Source organism: Phialemonium atrogriseum, assembly GCF_030411735.1.
Source record: "Phialemonium atrogriseum strain 8032-3 unplaced genomic scaffold QBC33scaffold_17, whole genome shotgun sequence".
Lineage (NCBI taxonomy): Eukaryota > Fungi > Ascomycota > Sordariomycetes > Cephalothecales > Cephalothecaceae > Phialemonium > Phialemonium atrogriseum.
The window spans coordinates 696,194-716,355 of record NW_026848154.1 but is presented as its reverse complement, the minus strand read 5'-3'; the positions used below and the strand labels follow the sequence as shown (position 1 = coordinate 716,355).

The window sequence follows — 20,162 nt, the reverse complement described above, 5'->3', positions numbered from 1 at the left end:
GCCCCACTCGCATTTCCCAAGATGCAGTCTCGTCCCCACTCACACTTCCCAAGGTGGAGTCTCGGCCCCACGCCTAAGCCTCCATCGGCCATCGCCGAAATGGGGTAAAGGGGGGTGCGGGGGCTCGGGGTTTTCGGCGCACCGGATCCACTCCCCTTCCTCCACAAGGGTCCGCAAACATCAGGGTCAGGAGCATCAATCTCATATGGGGAGACAGCGACTCAGCAGCCACAATACCACGTTGTCCGGAAACCCCTCCTTCCCCCCCCAAAAAAAAAATTTAAACTCAGTCCTGTACGAAATACTACCCTTGTCGTACATCAAAGTTCAAACCATGTCTCCAGTAGTAGCAGCCCTCTCGCCCAGCTCCTACGACAAGCTCTTCATCAACGGGGCCTACGTAGCCTCGCGCTCCGTCCAAACGCTTCAGCTGCGCAACCCCAAGGATAACTCCCTGGTCGCAGACAAGGTGCCCATCGCCAACCAGGAGGATGTCGACCTGGCTGTGTCCCATGCTGAGGCCGCGTTCGCAGGGCCTTGGAGTCGGTTCTCGGCGGCCCAGCGGTCGGCGTGCCTGACGAGGCTGGCGGATCTGATGGAGATGCATCTGGAGTCCATTTTGACGCTCGATTCGCTGACGACAGGGAATCCGGTGTCGTTGATCCCGACAAGAGAGAAGGGGTATATTCGGGCTTGTCTTTTGTATTACGGTATGACCCTGCATGGTCTTTGGAGAACTCAAACCCTGAGGGTGCCGGCTTGCTGATGGTAGGTTGTATTCTGCGTTGCAGCGGGATGGACGGATAAGCAGCGGGGGGACTACTTCCCTGATGACGACGGATTTGTGAAGCTGGTGCGGCATGAACCGTTAGGGTAAGTCGCGGAGGATATTTCACGAGTCATCAACCTGCCGTCGCTAACAAGTGTTATATTGGCCAGTGTTTGTGTGGCTATCAATCCGTACAATTCTCCGGTAGCATCATTCATGCTCAAGGCCGCGCCATGTCTTGCAACCGGAAATGTCCTCATTGTAAAACCGTCCGAGAAGTCTCCGCTTGGCTCACTGGCCGTGTCCGCACTATTTGAGGAAGCCGGATTTCCAAAGGGAGTTGTCCAAGTCCTCAGTGGTGATGGTTCCACTGGAGCTTTGCTTGCGAGGCATATGCGGGTGCGGAAGGTGGGTTTGGCATCGGGCCGTGTCCCCCCCCCCAATGCTGTGACAGAGTGGCTATAGCTAAGACCCCCGGCAGATCAGCTTCACCGGGAGTGTTGCGACAGGCAAGAAGATTCAGGAAATGGCGGCTCAGAGCAATTTAAAACGAGTCACTCTTGAACTCGGTAAGTAATCTCCTGGAGTGCGGCAGAGGTCAAACATGGAAGGAAGTTAATCGAGACCTCTCCTATCAGGAGGAAAGAGCCCCGCCGTCATTTTTGACGACGCCAATCTCGAGAATGCTCTGACATGGTAACCAATTCTCTCTCTCGCGGCCAAAACATTTGCCCGTGGACATTAATAATAGGTATTCCCGCAGGACCATCAACGGCATCCTCGCCCGCTCCGGCCAAGTCTGCGTCGCCGCCTCCCGCTTGTACGTCCAAGAAGGCATCGCCCCCTCCTTCATAGAGGCCTATAAATCCCGCATGGCCGCCGCCGCCTCTCGGCTCGGCGACCCGCAGGATCCCTCAACGACTCTGGGTCCACTCGCCGACTCCCTATCCTTCGACAGGGTGCGGCAGATGGTGTCCCGCGGCGCCGAGGAGGCCGAGCTGGTGGTCGGTGGCCGCCAGCATGGCGACAAGGGCTGCTTCATGGAGCCGACGGTGTTTGTGAACCCACGGCCTGACGCCCAAATACTGAGGGAGGAGGTCTTTGGGCCGGTTGCGGTCATCGTCACGTTCAAAACGGAGGACGAGGTGATAGGATTGGCCAATGATACTGAGTTCGGGTTGATGGCCGGGGTGTTTACGAGGGATGTGGGTAGGGCCATGAGACTGTCGGCCAAGATTGAGGCGGGGGTTGTAGGGGTGAATTGCATCAGCGTGGTAAGTGCTGAACGTTAGGCTGGTAGAAGGTCATTCTTTCCACTTACTGACTTGGTGGTACTAGATGAACATGCAAGTTCCATTCGGCGGAAAGAAGGCCTCGGGGGTTGGGAGAGAGTTTGGGGAATACGTGAGTTAATGCGTACCCTTCCCGATACCGATGGCGAGGAATTAACCGTGCTGTTATAGGCGTTACGTGCGTTCACCGAGCCAAAGACGATATTGATCAAGTAAGTCCTCTCTTTGTTACACTATGAGTTGCGAGTGCTAATGACAAGTGCAGCATGAATGGCTAGGCTTGAACACCGTCGGGGGGAATATCGTCCATGCGATGGCGGTTGGGGGTGTAAAATGTAACAAGGATAGAAATTAGATATGCTAGACTTAAACTGGAAGCTGAAAATACCTATTGTTTCCCTATCAAGCATAGACACCATCCAAGAACCATGCTCGAGATGCATTGCCGGATTCCGCTGTTCGGAGATCCTTCCCGTATGCAATGCAAGGTGGAACCCTCCTGTCAGACTAGATGATGACTTCCAAGATCTAGTCCGCATTGTGGCCTCGGCTCTTCCCGTTCGGCAATTCTTTAGTGTCGAGTTGTACCTGGTCACCACAGGTATACTGACACCCAGACGGCGAAGGCCGAGGTTGCCAGTATGCCAGAGATCCGGCTCCTTAGTACGTCCGAAACCCACCTGTATGCGCTAGTAACCTACACACACCTCCCTCCCGGGACTATCGGAATTGCGGGTCCAAGGCCGTTTGGCAAGTATGATTATCATCCTCAAGGAAATACACACATCTAGTTTAAAGACCCCGAGCCCTGGCACGCACCACCTATTTCCTTCCATCCCACAAGTACCAAACAGACAGAACACCACCCTCTCTACAGCAATGGGTTCCCACGCGGCCCCCAAGCGTCCCATTGTCATCGGCAACGTCGCCGGTGCGATGGAAGACTGCCCAACAGCGATGTACACCCCCCTTCCGAGCCCCCGCAACATACTCCCAAGCCCCCCCCGCATCCCCCCGGGTCCTCCAAAAGTATCATTTTGCCCATACACTAAACCTCCCCCTTCATCTAGGCATCGCATGGTTACCTCGGGCCACCTCGACGCCATCACCGGCGACTGGCTCTCGGAGCTGAACATCGCCTGGAACGCAATGCGCAAATACTCGGACCCCACGCAAGGCTACGAGGTCGGATTTCTGGAGCAGCTCGAGTCGAGCATCGACGTCATCGCTGCCAAGGGGATCAAGGTTGTCACCAACGCGGGGGCTCTCAATACGCCCGAATGTGCTAAGAGGGCCCGCGAGATCTGCCAGCGTAAGGGCCACGGCCACCTCAAGGTCGCCTATGTGGCAGGAGACGACATTTCCGACAACGTCAGGGACAAGGTCACGCAAGGCCAGATGCGCCATCTGGACCATGCGGATCGGACACTGGCGGACTGGGGCCATGAACCGCTATGCGGCGTGGCCTACTTTGGCGCATGGGGCATCGTCCGCGCGCTAAGGGAGGGCTGTGACATCGTCATCTGTGGGCGGGTCACGGACGCGAGTCCCATAATTGCCCTGGCGGCGTGGTGGCACGACTGGGGATATGAGGACTGGGACAGACTGGCGGGGGCATTGGTTGCCGGACGTATGTATTATTCCGTCTTCTCTCCCGCTTGCCTGGTTTTCCGATGATTTTGTAGTGGGAAACTCTTTTGCTGACGGCCGATGGTGTTGCAGACCTGGTCGAATGCGGGCCTTACGTCACGGGCGCCAACTTCACCGGTGTCCGGCCGCAACTCGAGGGCATGGTAGACCTGGGCTTCCCCATCGCCGAAATCGCGCACGACGGCACAACCATCATCACCAAGCAGCCAGGCCACGCGGGCTTCGTGGACCAGATGAACGTGCGGGCGCAGCTCCTGTACGAGATCCAGGGTAGGCAGTATATCAACTCCGACGTGCTGGCCGATATCGGCGGCGTCAAGATCGAGAACACGGGCGAGAAAGACCGTGTGCGCGTTTCCGGCGCCGTGGGCGGGCCACCGCCGCCAACAACCAAGGCTATTGTCGTGGCCATCGGCGGGTACCAGGCCGAGGCGACCTTCTACATGAACGGGCTCGACTTGGACGCCAAGGAGAGGTTCATGCGCCAGCAGATTGAGCATGTCTTCAAGGACGCGAACTTCTCGGAGCTCAGCATCGAGCGGTACGGGTCCGGTGCGGCGAACCCGAGCAGGCAGGCGCTGGGTACGGTGTCGATCCGGGTGCTGGTAAAGGGAAAGACGAAGGAGGATATTGGGGAGGATGTCTTCCGGAAGAACATATACGCCTTGAGGATGCAGTTCTATGCAGGTGAGCCTCCTATCATACAATGCTGGGGAAGACAGACGAAGAAGCGGATTGGTTTCGGCTAATAATTCTGTTTCGTGAAAGGCTACCACATGTCCCTCGATTTCCGGACCATGACCCCCAAAATGTTCATGGAGCTGTTCCCCGCGCTCATCTCCTACCAAGACCTCCCCCACCGAGTCGTCATCGACGATCAGGTAATCGACATCAAGCACCATGGAATCACCGCCCCGCCACCGGATAAGCGGCCCAGCTACGAGACAGCAAACCCCATCTCCCTGGAGTCGTTCGGCTTCACCTGTCGCGTGCCCCTGGGCGCCGTGGCGCACGCCAGGTCGGGAGATAAGGGCGACAACTGCAACGTGGGCATCTTTGTTCGCTCAACGGAGGAGTATAAGTGGCTGCAGTCGTACCTTACTACGCCAAAGATCAAGGCTCTGCTCGGCGAAGACTGGAACGAGTCGATCGCCGTTGAGAGGTGCGAGTTCCCCCAGATCCTGGCAGTCCACTTCCGCTTCTTGGATTTCCTGGGCGGCGGCGCGGCGAGTAGCGCCCGGATCGACATGTTGGGTAAGGGTGTGGCCGAGTATCTTCGGAGTAAGGTGGTGGATGTCCCAGCCAAGTTTTTGAGTAACCCCATTTCGCTTGGTTAAGGTAGGACGACAAGGGAGTCTCTTGAAGTCTCGCCGTACATAGCACCTACTTAGAAGAGAATATATTGCATCATTAGGACTGCGATCGTCTTGGCTTTCGTACTTCCTAGGATTGGTGAAAGGTGTGTTTTGTCGTCATGTTTGGTCTTGGGCAAGCTATCAGTGGCGTTCCGAGTCGAAATATCTTGCTGACAAGACGATAATAATAATCATGATGATGATGTATATCTAAGACCAATAACTCAAATGATTGTATGAATATCCTAGCTCTCGTTCTAGCACGCAGTTTATCATGACTTCATCCAAACGGAACGAAATGTGCCCACGAATACACAACACGATATGGATTCAGGCAGCGATCAACAAACGGCGGGACATTCCTCTATCATATCCCATCGATATACCATGCTACGTCCGTTCCCTCCCCTCCCACATCCGCCTCCGTAAAACCATTCCCCAAATACGCATACCTATTCGCCGCCACGTATTTCCACTCATAGTCCTGTCACCACCGCATCAATCAGCAATCTTTAGCCTCTCCCCCAACCTTCAAACCCGATCTCCCGGGCCGGGGGCGGGGGGACTTACCTCCCATCTCGGATTCAACAGCACATCAAAGAAGTGCAGCCTTGTCCCAGGCCACATCATGATGGGACCATCCGGTCCGCCTATCTTGAACCATGACCGACACGGCGCGTTCCACACTGTCCTCTTGAGGAACAACTCGCGATGCCTTCGGAATTCCGCGACAGCCTCCTCCTTCGGCACCAGCGACCGGATTCCCTCGCGCTGCAACTTGCGGATTACCACATCCAGATGCCGCGTAATCGCCTCCACGGCGGGAATGACGGAGCCGTGGCCGTAGGGTCCGAAGGGGCCGAGGATCACTTTTTACCCGCCATATTATTAGCCCTTTTTAATTCTTCCCCATCAAGAAGCTACTCTTGGAGCTGCTAGGGGTGGGCGCAAAACTCAACTGAAATAGTTCGGAAAGTTTGGCGCCATGACACTAATGTACGTCTCGGGCGACTCTCGGAATTCGTCACGCATGTCCACCCCGTTGGATCCGACGATAGGGTAGCGCGGCCGGAAGGAAACATCAAACCCCGTGGCACAGATGAGAACGTCGAGCTTGTGGAGTTCGCCGTCCTCTGTGACGACCCCGTCTTCGGTGATCTCTGTGATGCCGGAGAAGGTCACCGTACATTTGTCGGAGGAGATGCATTCTAGGTACCCGTTGCCGGGGGTGGGACGCTACGTTAAGAGGCAGTTAGCCTTTTTGAAGGTAGAAGACGAAGAATGTTTGATAGGAACGAACACGGCAGCCGACGGCAAAGTCAATGGGGATGAGCTTCTCGGCCAGTTCTGGCTTGCGTTCGAGGCGTCTGATCATGTCAGATCGGGAGAACTAGGGGGTTATACATTAGTCTGGGGATTATGGTATCCATGAAACCAGAATGTGGACAGACCTTTTCGGCCTCGAGCTGCTCAGGTGTTCCTTTGATCATCTGGATGAGAAGTTAGTAGGACTAGACCTCTCTGCTCGTTCGGAAGCTCATACCATGGCAAAGTTTTGGTTTATCTCCTTTTCGACTGCTTTCCTGTATTTCAGATACTCCTCTGGTTTCTCGGCAAATTCCTTTTTCTGTTCTTCGGTGTCTGCAGTGAACTTAGTTAGTCCTTCTGAGAGTTTCCCCACCCACCCCTTCTTTTCCCTCTTGAGGGAGATCACTTACAGTCGATGTTTGCACCATTCTCCCCTGCAAAGGTCGAGGCAAACCCTGAAGTAACCCAAGCTCTCGACCGGATGAAGCACTTGATGTCTTTGACGTCTAACAGCGATATCGTCGTTAGACATGAAGCCAACGGTCGGCGTTGAGGGACTCACCATCATAGATGGCAGGGATGACCTGGACGGCACTGCTCCCGTTGCCAATGACACCGACAGTTTTGCCAGCAAGATCGACTGACCTGTCCCAAGCGGCCGTGTGCACTCGGTTTTTGAATTTTTCGAGGCCAGGGATTGTTGGCCACTTCCAGTGGCTGTGATTATTTCGGCGTCATTAGTGACTACTGCAAGCCTCCATGTAAGAACGCGACCCACTTTAGTACACCCGTGGCGTTGATCAGAATCTCTCCGTGATCATAGAACGTGTCGTTGGGGTCGTCCCCGCGCTGTATCTTGACGGACCATTGCCCTTTGTCGTCGTTCCACCAGGCCCCGACGACTCGGTGATTTAGCTTCACAAATGAGTCAAGATTGTAGTGAGAAACTACATCATTGAGATAGCCCAGAATCTCCGAGCCGGTGGCATAACTTCTCCAGTGTCAGTGCCAGTCCGATGAAACGGACAAAAGGGGTAGGGGAGGGAGAGGTCGCTTATTTACTAGCTTGTCCAGTCTGTCTTTGGATGCCAGGAGAACTGATAGTTAACAGCAGGCTAGGAGCAGATGTGAGCCAAAGAAACAAGAGTAGAGAGGCTCTTCAGGCTCCTATTTACAATGTCACAGGCGCAACCCGGATATCTTGTCCACGGTTATTAGTCACTCGTCTTTTCTAGTAGGAACAAATGAGGCCGCCTCACATGTTCTCGAACCAAGTCCCCCCAAGCTCTGCATTCTTCTCGTAGATCTGCAAAGCGATGTTGCTGTTCTTGATTGTCTGGCCGAGCACCCGTGCAACGTTGATGCCAGAGACACCAAAGCCAATGACGAGAATTCGGATGGGTCGACGATATCCCAAGTACATGTCCGGGATGGTGTAGTCCTCGCCATTTGCCTGGCAATTCTCGCCATTCTCGGCCGGAAACTCGGTGTTGGCGTGCGGGACCATGTTTCGATCACGAGGACGGAAAAAAAAATGGTCAGTAATTACACAGAATCAGCAGTCGACTGAATTGAGTGAGAGTCTGAAGGCAGCAACGGCATGAAAATCACAAATCTCCTTGTTCGAATCCTCCAATTGAAACATTCTTACCTTTTCTACCCCATCACCCCCAACCTCGGCATCCAAATTGTGGTGTCGCCATCCCGACCCGGACGCCAAGGGGAACGCGGACCATTCCCGAGAACGAGACCCACAATCGGCATTGGCCGTCGGCGTGCGCCGAAACGGGAAAAACGAGCTAACAAAAACTTTTCCGACACATCCCGGTAGTTGTGTTTGTTCACTCACATGTTGAATAGTTTCCTGGAGAAACCCGGCCGCCCCGCAGACCGGCGCGGGGCAGAGAGCAAGACTTCAGGCGTAAACTTGAGTACGGCAAAGGGCCAAGTTGTAATTATGAGGGTCGCAAATTAACTACCAGCCTCCACCTCGTCATCCCTCTTCCAAACACTGGGTTGGGAAAGTGCAGCAGCAGATATATCTCCGGGCCCGACAATCTTAACAAGGCCCCTCGAGAGTCATTACTCCGATCATTCACCCCTTCATTCGTCCCAAGGTGAATTCCTTGGCTTGCAGGATGGCACCAAGCGCAGTTTCCCCGTCGCCAGAGCCCCCCTCTACTGTAGGGACGGCTTCCTTGGACAGCCAACCCTTTTCCAAACCCCTACATCTGGAGCGCCAAATGAAGATTATCTGCATTGGGGCTGGCGCATCCGGTCTCTGCTTCGCGTACAAACTGCAGCGGTCCTTTGAGAACTTCGACCTTGTCATATATGAGAAGAACGAGGACATCTCGGGAACGTGGTACGAGAACCGATATCCTGGGTGAGTATAGTACTTGATTGGTCACTCTTCTCATGGCAAAGCTATGCCACATCCCTAGAGAGGACCCGGCTGACTAGCTTGCCGAAGGTGCGCCTGCGATGTGGCCGCCCACAATTACACCTTTTCCTTTGCTCCCAAGCCCGACTGGTCCTCTGTGTACGCGTCCAGCGCGGAGATCTTCGGCTACTTCAGCGACTTCGCTGGCAAGCACTCCCTACGGCGATACATCCGGACCTCACACAAGGTCACACGCGCGGAATGGAATCCCTCACAGGGCCAATGGACCGTAGAAGTGACCAACGAGTTGACGGGATCAGTATCCTCAGATTCCTGCCACATCCTAATCAACGCCGGCGGCATCCTCAACGCTTGGAAATGGCCCTCCATCCCGGGTTTTGAGAAGTTCGCTGGGCCGAAGCTGCACACGGCCTCGTGGGACGATTCGGTTGATCTCAAGGGGAAGGAGGTCGGGCTCATTGGCAACGGGTGAGCTAGCACCAACCCCCTACTGCCTTCTCAGCCAACTAACCAATATCGCGCAAGATCCTCGGGCGTGCAGGTCCTCCCAGCCATTCTCCCGGATGTCAAGAAGATCACCCATTTCATCCGCAAAGGCACCTGGGTGGCCCCTCCCCTCCGCGGGCTCGTCCAGCACAAGTACACACCCGAGGAACTTGATCGATTTGCCAACGAGCCGGATCTCCTTCTCAACCACCGCAAGAAGTATCAGAGCAGCACTACGGGTGTCTTTAATCTCTTCATTCGTGGCTCCCAGACCCAGCAGGACGTTCGCGCCTCCATGGAGAAGCACATGCGCGACCGCATCAGCGATCCCGTCCTGCGGGACCGGCTGATCCCCCCGTGGAGCGTCGGCTGCCGGCGCCTCACCCCGGGGATCAAGTACCTAGAGGCACTTCAGACAGAGGAGGTGCAGGTTGTCATGGGCGGGGTGAAGGAGATGACGGCGCGCGGCGCCGTCGACGTCGAGGGCAGGGAGCATCCCTTTGATGTGCTCGTCTGCGCTACAGGGTTCGACGTCTCCTTCCGCCCGAGGTTTCCACTCCTCGGCAAGGAGGGAAAGAATCTCCAGGACGTATGGGCCGAGGAGGCTATGGGATATCTCGGTCTAGCGGCCCCAGAGATGCCGAATTACTTTATGTTTTTGGGGCCGAATTGCCCGATCGGGAACGGGCCCATCTTGGCTGCAGTTGGTAAGTTTCTCTGCCGGGTTGGAATAATAGTGGGATGAGATACTAACAGCTGGTGACAGAGGCACAAGCGGATTACATGCTCCGATGGTGCGACCGGTGGCAGACAGAGAATATCCGGTCCTTCACGCCCAAGTGGGACGCAGTCCGGGACTTCGTCGCCCACACAGACAAGTACATGCAAGGCACAGTGTGGACGGAGGACTGCAGCTCGTGGTACAAGGGCAACAGCGTGGCGGGGCGGGTATCGGCACTGTGGCCGGGCAGCACGCTGCACTACATGGAGGTACTGTCGACGCTCCGGGCGGACGACTTTGATCTCGAATATGAGGGCAACCGGTTCGAGTATCTGGGCAACGGGTTCAGCCTGACAGAGCTGGACCCCACCTCCGATTGGTCATTTTATATTCGTGAGGAGGACGATTCGCCTTTCTTGAGCAGGGGCAAGCAGAGGAGAGTGATGAATAAGAGTGGGAGTCAGACTAGCACCGAGTTCAAGGTTATATGAGTGGAGGAGATGTATGAACCATGAACACATGAAATAAATAGATGTCTACATTTTCCATTAAGACGTGCTCTCATTGTCGTCTTGCAAACATACAATGCCGAAGTTAACATACGAGGCCCTTATAATTAGCTGTTGCCTTAACGTTTATGTTAATTATGTTAGGTAAGCTGGTCGAGCGATCAACAGCTAAACAACTGCATCAGAGAAAGTACAACTAGAGACTCCAGCTTCAAGTTTATTGTCATCAAAGACCAAGTATTTTAACGGTCAATCACCACATAGTTATTCCCCTGTTCCCCCAGGCACTCGCCCTCCAAGTTGGTCAATCCACTCCACCATTGCCTCCAAATACCGAACAGATGGCTCCAGCTCTGGAAACGCGTAAAATGCATGCGGCATTCCCGGATATATCTTGAGTGTCACATCCACACTACCGTCTCCCGGTTAGTACACTCCTTCCAAAATCAAGAATGGTTCCTTCGTCGCTCACCCACTAGCTCTCAGAGATTCCGCATATGCAAGCCCCTCATCCCGAAGCGGATCCATCCCAGCTACCTGCACGACTTTTATTTCCCACGCAAGCATTAGCTTCTCTGAGACAACCACACACCCTCTTCCCTATCCCCGGGGTCTGAACTTACGCGTCGGCGGCAACCCCGCCAAAGACGCCGCCAGAAGCGGACTTGCACGCGGATCCTCCTCCTCGCCCGGGAGGTAGTTGTTCCAGAACTGCCGCATCCTCGCCGCGCTGACCATGGGCGCGTCCGCGTTCTGTGTGTAAGAGAGGTACTCGTACTTCTCCGCGGGGAAGTGCTTCGGGTGGCAAGTCACGGGGATGTTGAGGATCTGGCCGACGATGCCGGCGACGTTGTTGTCGCGGGCCAGGTGCGTGAGCACGGTGCACTGGGGTTGAGTTGTCGTGGGTTAGTTGGGGAGGAAGGAGTGGTGAGGAGGAAGGGGGTGCGCACGATATTGGCGCCGGCGCTGCCACCGCCAACGATGATTCTTTGGGGGTTGATGGCTAGGGAGTCTGCGTTCTTTTGGCACTGGATTTGGGACTCGTTAGCGGAAATTGTCTGGTGGACCGATGACAGTTGTGTCGTGTGTACCCATAAGAGCGCATCCAAGGAGTCGTTGAGGGCGTATGGGAATGGAAACTCGGGGGCCCTGATTCCGTGTTAATTAGTGGTCGTAACACATCCGGACCTCAAGCGGTCATGAACCGCTTCGTACTTTCTATAGTCGACGCTCACTACCACTGCTCTGTTCCTTGCCGCGATCAGTCGATTTTGGCACTCTTCTGTCTCCGGCGTGCCAACAGTCCAGCCTGTACGTTCACTTAACCCAACATGCTCATATTCCTGCCGGTCATGGGGATGGGGTTGATGCCGGCCTTCTTACCTCCTCCATGTACGTTGAAGAATAACAGATGTTCTTTCCCGAGAACCGCAGGCTGGTAGATGCGGATTCCAACTTTGGCGCCATCGCGTACGACTATCTCCTTTTCCCTGATGTTGATATCTGTTCCCAAGACAGGACTAGCGGCCGGGATAGGTGGCGGGCGATAAGGAATTTGGCGGAACTCTTTGATGGGAAGACTGTACAGCTCATTCATTTTCTGCTCGACTGCCTTGTACCTGGCCGCAACCTTTTCCCATTCCGGATGCACATTTGAAAGGTGGGCGAAGCGAGGCTCACCACCCTCGACTATATTTTCGGGCATAGCTTTGAACTTAGGAGAGACTACTCAACGCTGTCAATAGAGCTTGTGAACCTGTCACGGAGGCCGTTGTCGTTTTCTTGGGATAGGAGCGCTCCACGTCAACCAAGTATCGAGGTAAATTGATGTACAGTAGGTTAGTCAGGAGTGGTACCTCTTACCCCGATTCCGGAATCTCCTGGCTGGATGATTCCCGCCATGTGGGGTGTGGGAATTTAGCGCCGAGGAAGGAGGCTTAGCATTCGGTGATTGTCGGGATCCGGATTTGGCCCGATGTTCGTCCAACCATCCAACCACCATCTAAGCTCCACATTGTTCCCCTAGTCTCGGGGGCGGGGAAGCGGGTCAACCTCACCTTCGGCAATTGCCGTGTGGCACCATCCCGCTTTAGGGCCAAACACGGGAGTGCCCCATCCAGAAGCCGAGGACAGCATGCAGGAACCCCCAACCTGGAGATATACCTACCTAGAACACCATGACTTCTGAGCGGATATCATCATAGTCTTATTCGTCTGAAACTTGAATCATTCCTCGCCAAAGCAACCAACCCCTGATTCCCCACAGACACAATGTCGGTCCCCGTTTACAAGGACAATCTTACGGAGACGACGTCCCAAGTAAATTTGCAGGACCTGGTCGGCAAATCGGTCATCGTGACTGGAGGTGAATTCTCCCATCGCCAAACCCCCCCCCCCCCCCCAACCACCCCCCCCCCGCGGGACAGTCAGCTAACATACAAGAAAGGGGCGAGCGGGCTAGGGAAGGCCTACGCCAAATCCTTTGTCGAAGCTGGGTGAGCCTCCACGCCAGTTACCATTGCAAGGAGACTGGACAACCAGGCTGATACGGACAGTGCCTACGTCACAATCGCTGACTACGACGAACGAGCCGGCAAGGAGACCGAGATAGAGCTCGCAGGGTACGAAGTCTCCCAGCCCAAAGACAAATCCACTTCACCACGTTTCCCTCCTAAACTTGTGTGAAATCTACAGCAAAGCCCAATTCGTCAAATGCGACGTCCGCAAATGGGAAGATCAAGTCGCCGTCTTCGACGCCGCAGTCCAGAACTCGCCTCACAAGAGTTGCGACATCGTGATCGCCAACGCGGGCGTCGTGGGCGCCGATGATCTGTATACTCTGCAGGGTACGCTTCTCCCTCCTTCCCCCCTCCTTCCGTTCCTTCACCTCTTGAAACGCCTGCCAACGACATAAAAGATCCCTCCCAGCCGCCCGTGAAGCCCAATCTTCGGACACTAGAAGTCAACCTAATCGGCATGGCCTACACCACCAAGCTGGCTATGCATTACTTCCGCCGGCAGCCACTGGCCGCGACCCGCGATCGGTGTCTGATCCTCAAAGGCAGCATCGCCGCGTACGCGGATCAGCCCGGCTCGCCACAGTACAATGCGTCGAAATGGGGGGTGCGGGGCCTGATGAGGAATCTGCGACGGACAGCATGGAGGGAGGGGATTCGGGTGAACCTCGTGGCGCCGTGGTAAGTAAATCACCGAAATACTAATTATTATAGGATATTTTAGACTTTGATAGCTGAAGATCTTTTCTGTTGCAACAGGTATGTTCGGACGCCGATCCTTTCGGACGCGATTATCGAGTATCTTCAGGGGAAAGGGGTCAAGTTTGCGACGGTCGAGGATTGTAGCGCTACGATGTTGAGGATTGCGGCGAATAGGGATATCAATGGTAAGTCCACCCTTGAGTTTCGAGGAGAAAGTGCTTCACGACTTACGAGGACTTACAGGCAGGGCATTTGGGGTTGTGCCTCGCGAGGAATCACCGTCGGGACATATGGATCTAGTGCATGATGACTATCAGGAAGGAGATTTCTTGAGGGGGTGGGAGGACATTGTCCTGGATACTGCGCAGTCTATTGTGGACTTGGCATGAGTGGCGAGATTTGGACCATCAGATAGCAACGATATCAGACCAGGCTAGTTAGTTCGAGGGCAATGTATCAGAATTAAGCGTTAGTCATATCGTAGGGAGCGAGTTGTTTGGTTTCGTCAGAAACCGTACGCAGACAACGATTGCCGAGCACAAATTAGATTGTAGCCCGTTGTTAAGTACTCTACATGTTACACCAAACTTGGTTCGATTTAAATGTACTGTACAACAACATGATTCGGGATCTGTAATCTGGGATTCAGTAGGCAGCTCAGCTCGTAACTGACACTCGACCTCTGAAATAATTACCCTGTGGCTGGCCTGCTCTCTGATATGCCTGCGTAGAGCGGGAGGTTGCCTGATTCCCAGCCGAATCCGGTTGTCCCGGTGACCGGCATTGACCGAACTCGGCCGAGCGGAGTGGTATGACCAATGGGTCCGAAAGCGCCACCAGCGTGCCAACTTAACCGCCCAGTTCCATATCTATCATCTCACCCACCCCTTACCCTTTTTGCCGCCCAAGGCGGAATTCGTTAGCCACGGCAAAAATACTTCCAGCAAAGATGGCTGATCAAGGTTCCCCTCATGCACAAGCACCTCCCTCAGAGCCGGCGCAAACTCCGGCGACCCGGACGATCAGAAAGCGGGCGAGACGAGCGTGTATCGCGTGCCGAGCCCGCAAGGTCCGTTGTGATCTTGACCGGCAAGGCACGCCCTGCACCAACTGCAAGCTAGACGCGGCCGAATGCGTCGTGAAGCCGCGGGCGCGGAAGTGGTAACCTTTTTCTTGCCTAAAGAGAGGTAGAGGGACAAGAGCTGAAAGAGTTCCAAGGATACGAGCCCAGAAGCAAGCAGCAGCCCCCCTACTGCCATCTCCAGAGCCCGTGGTCACCTCCGCACAGACACCAACCGATCTGCTATGGTCTTCCGAGCCAAATATCAACGACACCTGCGGCGAAGTCGACGAAGTCCCGGCCTATGTGACATGTCAGGACCTGCTCGGAGGCCTCAACGAAGGTCCCAATTTAGACCTACAGGCACCCTGTCCATTCCCGACAATTGTGCACGAAGCAGACTTCAACTCTGGTCCTCCCGCATCCAGTGCGCTTAGTCTTACTTAGCCCCTATTCCCATATTCTCCCTATCCCCCTTCCCTGATTGACACCACCGTCTTAGGTTCAGCACCATCTCGACCATTCCCGGCCACCATCGGCGATGCGTCCATTCTTTCGGGCCACCCCTTCATCGAGGTCGACTGTCTGTGGAGTCTCCCAGCCGCGGACCTGGCCTTCCTAAAACTACGCGGCTCCTTCCAGCTCCCGCCCCGACCGGCCCTGGACGAATTTGTGGAGCAGTACTTTCTCCACGTCCATCCAACCCTCCCTGTCGTGAACGAGTCGGACTTCTGGGACAAGTATCTGGCCCCGGATGACTTGTCGCCGGTGGGGAGACGAATACCACTGTTTGTTTTCCAGGCTATGCTTTTCATAGCTTGCCCTGTAGGACTGCATCCTGTCATTGATTGGTGGTGCTTTTCCCGGTGGACGCTGACCTGCCCAGTTCGTTGCCCTATCGACCCTCCGCACGCTTGGGTTTTTGTCTGTTCGCGACGGGCGTTCAGAACTGTATTCACGAGCAAAGGTTCGGTCAAGCTCCTAAAAGTCAACACGGCAAAAGCAAATGGTTCTCACTCTACTCACAGGCCCTCTTCGACACGGAATGCTACGGCAGTCACGTCGCCGGTGCGCAGGGCGCGCTGATGCTGACCTACCATGTGCCCACAAGCAACGACAAGATCAACACTTACTGGCTAATAACTGCCATACACCTAGCCCAGACCGCCCGAGCCGACGAATACGACATGATGGACGACGGCTGCGAGGACAAGGGCATGCTGAAGCGGCTCTGGTGGTGCTGCATTCTCCGCGACAGGATCATGGCGCTCGGCCTCCGACGCCGGCTGCACATCCGCTCCACCGACTTCGACTTCACCCAGCCGGGTCTGGACGAAGGGGACTTCGACTCCGAGATCAGGGGCTCCAAGGTCTACGACCCCGCCAGAAAGCAGGTTCTAGCGCAGCTCGCCGTCTCTCTGTGCGACCTGGCCGTGATTCTCAGCGGAATCCTGCCAATTGTGTCCCCCGCTCGACGACGAGCTGCCAAAGCAATCGATGGGCTTGTCAATCAGGAGATGCTGGAAACGTATGCGACGAGGTTGGATCTGTGGTACTGGACCGCAGTGGGCAAGTTCCAGACGCCGGAGCATATCTTTGGCATGGACGGCTCGATCACGCTGTTTACCAACATGATCTACATCTACTACCAGTAATTATGTCTCCTTGACACGACAGCTTAGATGCGATCCAAATCTAACACACTCTATCTAGCACAGCCAAGGCGTCCCTCTGCAGCCACATCATTTTCACCTCCTTCACAGCCCCAAGCATCCGGGATAGCCAGGCCGATGACCGCCTGCAAGCTCAAGCGGAGTTAGGCAAGTCGCTCCGCGGCATTACCGACGGCCTGACGGAGCTGGCGCAGCTGGGTCTGGTACGATATCTGCCCAATACCTTGTAAGTAGCCTTCCCCCCCCTCATCGCCTCCATTCTCCATTCTTCGTGTATTGACCATCGTCCCAAGCGTGGCCTTCTCGGCCTTCGCCTTCGTCTGGCACATCCTCGACGCCCAAGGCGCCCGCCGCGACCTGGGCATCTACAAGGACGTGATGTGCCTCTTTCGGAACCTGTACGAGAGCACGGACGGCATGCTGAGCTGTATCGGGCGGCTAGTGGACCACATCCGTCTGAACGAGACAATGAACCTGACGGGCGGAACGGGAGGAGGAGGAGGACTGGTTATCACGGAGCGGCAGACGAAGACCCTGGGGAGGGACACATGGGCCGATTTGCTGGTCATGAAACCAAGGTCGTATCTACGGATCGTACTCATGGTAGACTTCTCCCTGTCCATGGGACGGATGCCTGTTGAGGCAGACTTCCCTGAGCAGTTGAGGGTGGCGTGAGGAAGAAGGTTGGAGGATGGGGAGGTGCTTGGTCGAGGTGAGGTATGCTGTTTAGCTGCAGAATACCGTTAACGAGATAATACATCACCACATCAGCATGTGATTAGTCGAGTGAGCATCACCGAAGACTGTCTCAATATCTGGAACTTAGCAATGCGTGACAGGTACGGAGGGAATCTGCTGAGGTTGGAAGCCGCATTGCACCATGGCCGCTCTCCATTACTGCTTCTTGGGCGACTCCTCCAGTTCATTTCGAACCCGTCAACCGTCCAACGCCTAGTTCCAAGTGGATCCAAGGCTCCCGTCTTTTTGCACGGGATTCGCCATGGTGGCATGCTGGTTCATTACGACAGGGACTTGCTACGACATGTTAGTGGTAAAATACGACAAAGGAGTCAAGTTATGGTCAATTATTCTTTGCAGTAGTAAATTAATTAGTAGCAATTATATCTTATCTACATATGTCTGCAGATATTCATACTAATTAAATGGACATAACCAAACTCATCTTATACGCCTTCTGCGATCGAAGTCTTTGTATCTTTCTCCTTCGTCTCCGAAGAGCGTTGGTCCAAGCGGTGACCTTGGTCGTCCACCACCTCATCACCAAAAATGGCGCCCAACTGCTCCAAGGTATAGCCTTTGGTCTGAGACTCGATTAACAATCGACAGCCACGACTATCACTCCCTGGGACAAACTTACCTCCGGGAAGAAAAAGAAGACGGCCAAAAGCATGGCAACGCTGGTGCCGATGAATACGATATAGAAACCCCACTTGATGTTGGCGAGTGCGGGTGAAGCGACGGCGGTCCAGAGGATGGAGCTCAGGAAGAGGCCTTGCATCGAGAACGCGACACCTTGTGCTCTGACTTCGGCAGGGAATATCTCAGACGTGTAGACAAAAGAAGGAGCCTCGATGCCGATGGTGTAACTAAGTTCATGGTTAGAACATTCCCCGTCTTGCCCGTGCTGGGATCTCCTTACACGGCGATGATCCAAAAGATGAAGAAGCAAGCAGCCTTATTTCCGGCGGAATCAGTGCCGGCGTAGAGCTTCGTCAGAACAGTCGCGCCAATCAGACCAATGGTCACTGCCGTGTACCCCATCACTAATTTAGGTGTATATGGTCAGTATGCTGGCTGGCACTAAGGACAAGGGGTTGTGTCTAGCATACTCATCAACCGCCTGCGACCAAACCTGTCGACAACGAGCGCTCCGACAAAATTGCCAATTCCATTGAAGGTCGTCCAAATGCCCGTCATGACGTTGGACATGAATGGGCTGAAGCCGAGGCCGGCGTATATCACCGGAGAATATGCTAAAGCCCGACGTCAGAAATTGTTAGCAGCCCGAAGGGGGGCAGAAAGGCTTACTCAAGAGGACCACCAATCCACTGCACTGAGTGCCCATCATTGCCACGAACCCCAGAAGGAATCGTTTTCTCATGGAAGGGATTTTCAGGGCTTGCCATGTGCCGATTCTATTCTCCAGTTCCATGTCGATCTGAGCCGTCATGATTTTGAATTCTTGTAGTGCAAACGAGTTGGTCGAGTCCTCCTTGTCACGGTGGAGTTTCACCATGACCTCTTTGGCCTCTTCCGGTCTTCCGTGCGCATACACTGTTGTGGGGATTAGCAGAGGGCGCGTCGAGATGGGCGAAAAGGTAGCACCTACACCACCTCGGGCTTTCCGGCATGTAGAACAATATGCAAAACAGTGCGAAGGGGAAGACAGTCTGGATGGCCAACGGGACTCTCCAGGACACCTGACCGCCGGTCTTGAAGAAAGCGCAGCCCAGCCACTGGGCCATCATATTGCCGAATCCAAGCGCCGAACCTGAGAGGAGTGAAGTATCAGCTCAGCCATCCCATCCATAGCAAATGTCAGTTTCCCAATGCCGTACGTACCATGCAATCCTACCATGAGCCCTCTCTCGTGTGGCGGTGCTACTTCGGCCTGATAGAGTGGAATGCCTGGCAGAAGTACTCCAATGCCGACGCCAATGACCACCCGGGCAACGGCAAGCATGGCAACATCCACACAACCTGCCTGCAGTGCGCCACCGACGAACACACACACGCAGCCGAAAAAAAGCGGAGGCTTCCTGCCCCATTTATTCGATATGAACGAGTATAGGACGCCGCCGATGACAGCTCCGACATAGAGAAGGCAATTCCACGCGGCGATGACGGAATTGGCGTAGCCTTTCCCTGGCCCGGTAGTGTCCAGGCCAATGTACGTGAAGAAGTCGGGCTTTCCCAGCGTCGTAGCGAGGATGGAGATGACGTAGCCATAGGTAAAGCTACCAATGCAGGCCGCAAGGACCACCTGTGAGGAAATCAGCACAACGGCAAACACCCGTCTCGATGATTCCCGTGCTCACTAAAAGGTTATACGCAGATTTCTTCTCCATGGCGAACGAGGACTGGAGAGATATATTATCCAGAAAATTGAGACAAAAAGATACTGGTTGGCAAGTTGGGTTTGAGAGGCAAACATAAACATCCTGTCTTCTTAGTAAGGGAGGGCTATCGTGCGGACTTATATCATCTCTTTCTTAAATGGGGGAGGTCGGCTTTCCAACATGCGCGGCCTTCGCCGAAAGCTGATAATGCCCTGGCGACCTCCCCCCGCGCCTTTCGTAATCGCGTAGCAGGTCGCCCGGGTTCAGGGGGGAGATTAAGGAAAAGGCTCAAAACTCAATACGTAGTTAGCCCCTGGCAGTACAGGACTCCCTCGAATATTCAGCCGCTCTCTACCAAAATTCAATCTTCCTTGTGGGATGCATTGAAGCAATCTGCCTCCATGTCCATGCAGTGTGTGCGTCTAGATTCAAGTCCGATTCGCCACACGCCTTGGCACGCTAAGAATGCGGTGTGGGGAACCAGAGACAAGGACTCGGGTGCTCTGGCTCTGGAATAGGAGAACCGATGTAACCCTGTGACTATTTCGGTGAAGGCCGAAGCCCCACCCCCGGAGCATACGGCCATGTCTCGGCTTAGACCGAGGCCTACGCAAAGGCGATTGACGAGGCCAAGGCT

The 20,162-nt window shown here is 54.7% G+C and overlaps 8 protein-coding genes across 8 annotated transcripts; 5 read left to right on the top strand and 3 right to left on the bottom strand.

Moving 5' to 3' along the window:
* The first annotated feature begins 161 nt into the window (after nt 1-161).
* QBC33DRAFT_543235 (aldehyde dehydrogenase) lies at nt 162-2,437 on the top strand. Its single transcript, XM_060428356.1, has 9 exons — nt 162-710; nt 792-873; nt 940-1,177; nt 1,251-1,338; nt 1,408-1,465; nt 1,533-2,043; nt 2,108-2,173; nt 2,233-2,273; nt 2,327-2,437. The coding sequence occupies exons 1-9, from the start codon at nt 206-208 to the stop codon at nt 2,337-2,339; spliced, it is 1,602 nt and encodes a 533-aa protein (XP_060282269.1). The 5' UTR covers nt 162-205; the 3' UTR covers nt 2,340-2,437.
* Nucleotides 2,438-2,940: 503 nt separating this feature from the next.
* QBC33DRAFT_571264 (DUF1446 domain protein) lies at nt 2,941-5,174 on the top strand (the record flags this gene model as incomplete). The annotated part of the gene is made up of 4 exons (XM_060430599.1): nt 2,941-3,020; nt 3,132-3,691; nt 3,784-4,398; nt 4,480-5,174. The coding sequence occupies 4 exons, from the start codon at nt 2,941-2,943 to the stop codon at nt 5,046-5,048; spliced, it is 1,824 nt and encodes a 607-aa protein (XP_060282268.1). The 3' UTR covers nt 5,049-5,174.
* An 86-nt stretch (nt 5,175-5,260) lies between these two features.
* On the bottom strand, nt 5,261-8,043 carry QBC33DRAFT_474993 (uncharacterized protein). Its single transcript, XM_060425238.1, has 12 exons — nt 7,634-8,043; nt 7,550-7,574; nt 7,437-7,489; nt 7,153-7,365; nt 6,937-7,091; nt 6,785-6,880; nt 6,610-6,707; nt 6,518-6,556; nt 6,367-6,456; nt 6,026-6,302; nt 5,637-5,935; nt 5,261-5,550 (listed from the first exon to the last, which is right to left on the bottom strand). The coding sequence occupies exons 1-12, from the start codon at nt 7,879-7,881 to the stop codon at nt 5,434-5,436; spliced, it is 1,710 nt and encodes a 569-aa protein (XP_060282267.1). The 5' UTR covers nt 7,882-8,043; the 3' UTR covers nt 5,261-5,433.
* Nucleotides 8,044-8,233: 190 nt separating this feature from the next.
* On the top strand, nt 8,234-10,515 carry QBC33DRAFT_494692 (FAD/NAD(P)-binding domain-protein). The gene is made up of 4 exons (XM_060425532.1): nt 8,234-8,760; nt 8,848-9,246; nt 9,304-9,971; nt 10,031-10,515. Exons 1-4 carry the CDS (start codon nt 8,513-8,515, stop codon nt 10,474-10,476), a joined length of 1,761 nt encoding a protein of 586 aa, XP_060282266.1. The 5' UTR covers nt 8,234-8,512; the 3' UTR covers nt 10,477-10,515.
* A 117-nt stretch (nt 10,516-10,632) lies between these two features.
* QBC33DRAFT_543227 (lipase esterase) lies at nt 10,633-12,336 on the bottom strand. The gene is made up of 7 exons (XM_060428355.1): nt 11,878-12,336; nt 11,710-11,803; nt 11,586-11,643; nt 11,445-11,522; nt 11,118-11,379; nt 10,967-11,039; nt 10,633-10,906 (listed from the first exon to the last, which is right to left on the bottom strand). Exons 1-7 carry the CDS (start codon nt 12,197-12,199, stop codon nt 10,759-10,761), a joined length of 1,035 nt encoding a protein of 344 aa, XP_060282265.1. The 5' UTR covers nt 12,200-12,336; the 3' UTR covers nt 10,633-10,758.
* Nucleotides 12,337-12,706: 370 nt separating this feature from the next.
* Nucleotides 12,707-14,160, top strand: QBC33DRAFT_571260 (short chain dehydrogenase reductase). Its single transcript, XM_060430598.1, has 7 exons — nt 12,707-12,859; nt 12,941-12,989; nt 13,050-13,115; nt 13,189-13,340; nt 13,412-13,691; nt 13,770-13,897; nt 13,956-14,160. Exons 1-7 carry the CDS (start codon nt 12,766-12,768, stop codon nt 14,099-14,101), a joined length of 915 nt encoding a protein of 304 aa, XP_060282264.1. The 5' UTR covers nt 12,707-12,765; the 3' UTR covers nt 14,102-14,160.
* A 430-nt stretch (nt 14,161-14,590) lies between these two features.
* QBC33DRAFT_612157 (uncharacterized protein) lies at nt 14,591-17,120 on the top strand (the record flags this gene model as incomplete). The annotated part of the gene is made up of 8 exons (XM_060432476.1): nt 14,591-14,873; nt 14,931-15,199; nt 15,275-15,597; nt 15,659-15,739; nt 15,801-16,423; nt 16,486-16,671; nt 16,739-16,899; nt 16,939-17,120. Exons 1-8 carry the CDS (start codon nt 14,662-14,664, stop codon nt 17,118-17,120), a joined length of 2,037 nt encoding a protein of 678 aa, XP_060282263.1. The 5' UTR covers nt 14,591-14,661.
* Nucleotides 17,121-17,561: 441 nt separating this feature from the next.
* Nucleotides 17,562-19,923, bottom strand: QBC33DRAFT_543222 (general substrate transporter). Its single transcript, XM_060428354.1, has 8 exons — nt 19,505-19,923; nt 19,029-19,449; nt 18,796-18,957; nt 18,495-18,740; nt 18,296-18,439; nt 18,106-18,229; nt 17,824-18,052; nt 17,562-17,767 (listed from the first exon to the last, which is right to left on the bottom strand). Exons 1-8 carry the CDS (start codon nt 19,532-19,534, stop codon nt 17,630-17,632), a joined length of 1,494 nt encoding a protein of 497 aa, XP_060282262.1. The 5' UTR covers nt 19,535-19,923; the 3' UTR covers nt 17,562-17,629.
* Between the last annotated feature and the right edge of the window lie 239 nt (nt 19,924-20,162).

Coding starts and splice junctions, on each gene's coding strand:
- QBC33DRAFT_543235 (XM_060428356.1), top strand. CDS start 206: ATGGGGAGACAGCGACTCAGCAGCCACAATACCACGTTGTCCGGAAAC. Junction 874..939: donor GTGCGGCATGAACCGTTAGG/GTAAGTCGCGGA, acceptor TATATTGGCCAG/TGTTTGTGTGGCTATCAATC. Junction 2,174..2,232: donor GGAGAGAGTTTGGGGAATAC/GTGAGTTAATGC, acceptor GTGCTGTTATAG/GCGTTACGTGCGTTCACCGA.
- QBC33DRAFT_474993 (XM_060425238.1), bottom strand. CDS start 7,881: ATGGTCCCGCACGCCAACACCGAGTTTCCGGCCGAGAATGGCGAGAAT. Junction 7,366..7,436: donor AAGACAGACTGGACAAGCTA/GTAAATAAGCGA, acceptor ACACTGGAGAAG/TTATGCCACCGGCTCGGAGA. Junction 7,092..7,152: donor AACGCCACGGGTGTACTAAA/GTGGGTCGCGTT, acceptor AAATAATCACAG/CCACTGGAAGTGGCCAACAA.
- QBC33DRAFT_494692 (XM_060425532.1), top strand. CDS start 8,513: ATGGCACCAAGCGCAGTTTCCCCGTCGCCAGAGCCCCCCTCTACTGTA. Junction 9,247..9,303: donor GTCGGGCTCATTGGCAACGG/GTGAGCTAGCAC, acceptor ATATCGCGCAAG/ATCCTCGGGCGTGCAGGTCC. Junction 9,972..10,030: donor GCCCATCTTGGCTGCAGTTG/GTAAGTTTCTCT, acceptor AGCTGGTGACAG/AGGCACAAGCGGATTACATG.
- QBC33DRAFT_543227 (XM_060428355.1), bottom strand. CDS start 12,199: ATGCCCGAAAATATAGTCGAGGGTGGTGAGCCTCGCTTCGCCCACCTT. Junction 11,644..11,709: donor GTGAGCGTCGACTATAGAAA/GTACGAAGCGGT, acceptor ACACGGAATCAG/GGCCCCCGAGTTTCCATTCC. Junction 11,380..11,444: donor GCAGCGCCGGCGCCAATATC/GTGCGCACCCCC, acceptor ACTCAACCCCAG/TGCACCGTGCTCACGCACCT.
- QBC33DRAFT_571260 (XM_060430598.1), top strand. CDS start 12,766: ATGTCGGTCCCCGTTTACAAGGACAATCTTACGGAGACGACGTCCCAA. Junction 13,116..13,188: donor ACCGAGATAGAGCTCGCAGG/GTACGAAGTCTC, acceptor TGAAATCTACAG/CAAAGCCCAATTCGTCAAAT. Junction 13,341..13,411: donor TGATCTGTATACTCTGCAGG/GTACGCTTCTCC, acceptor ACGACATAAAAG/ATCCCTCCCAGCCGCCCGTG.
- QBC33DRAFT_543222 (XM_060428354.1), bottom strand. CDS start 19,534: ATGGAGAAGAAATCTGCGTATAACCTTTTA. Junction 18,440..18,494: donor TGGATTGGTGGTCCTCTTGA/GTAAGCCTTTCT, acceptor GTCGGGCTTTAG/CATATTCTCCGGTGATATAC. Junction 17,768..17,823: donor TCTTCTTTTTCTTCCCGGAG/GTAAGTTTGTCC, acceptor ATCGAGTCTCAG/ACCAAAGGCTATACCTTGGA.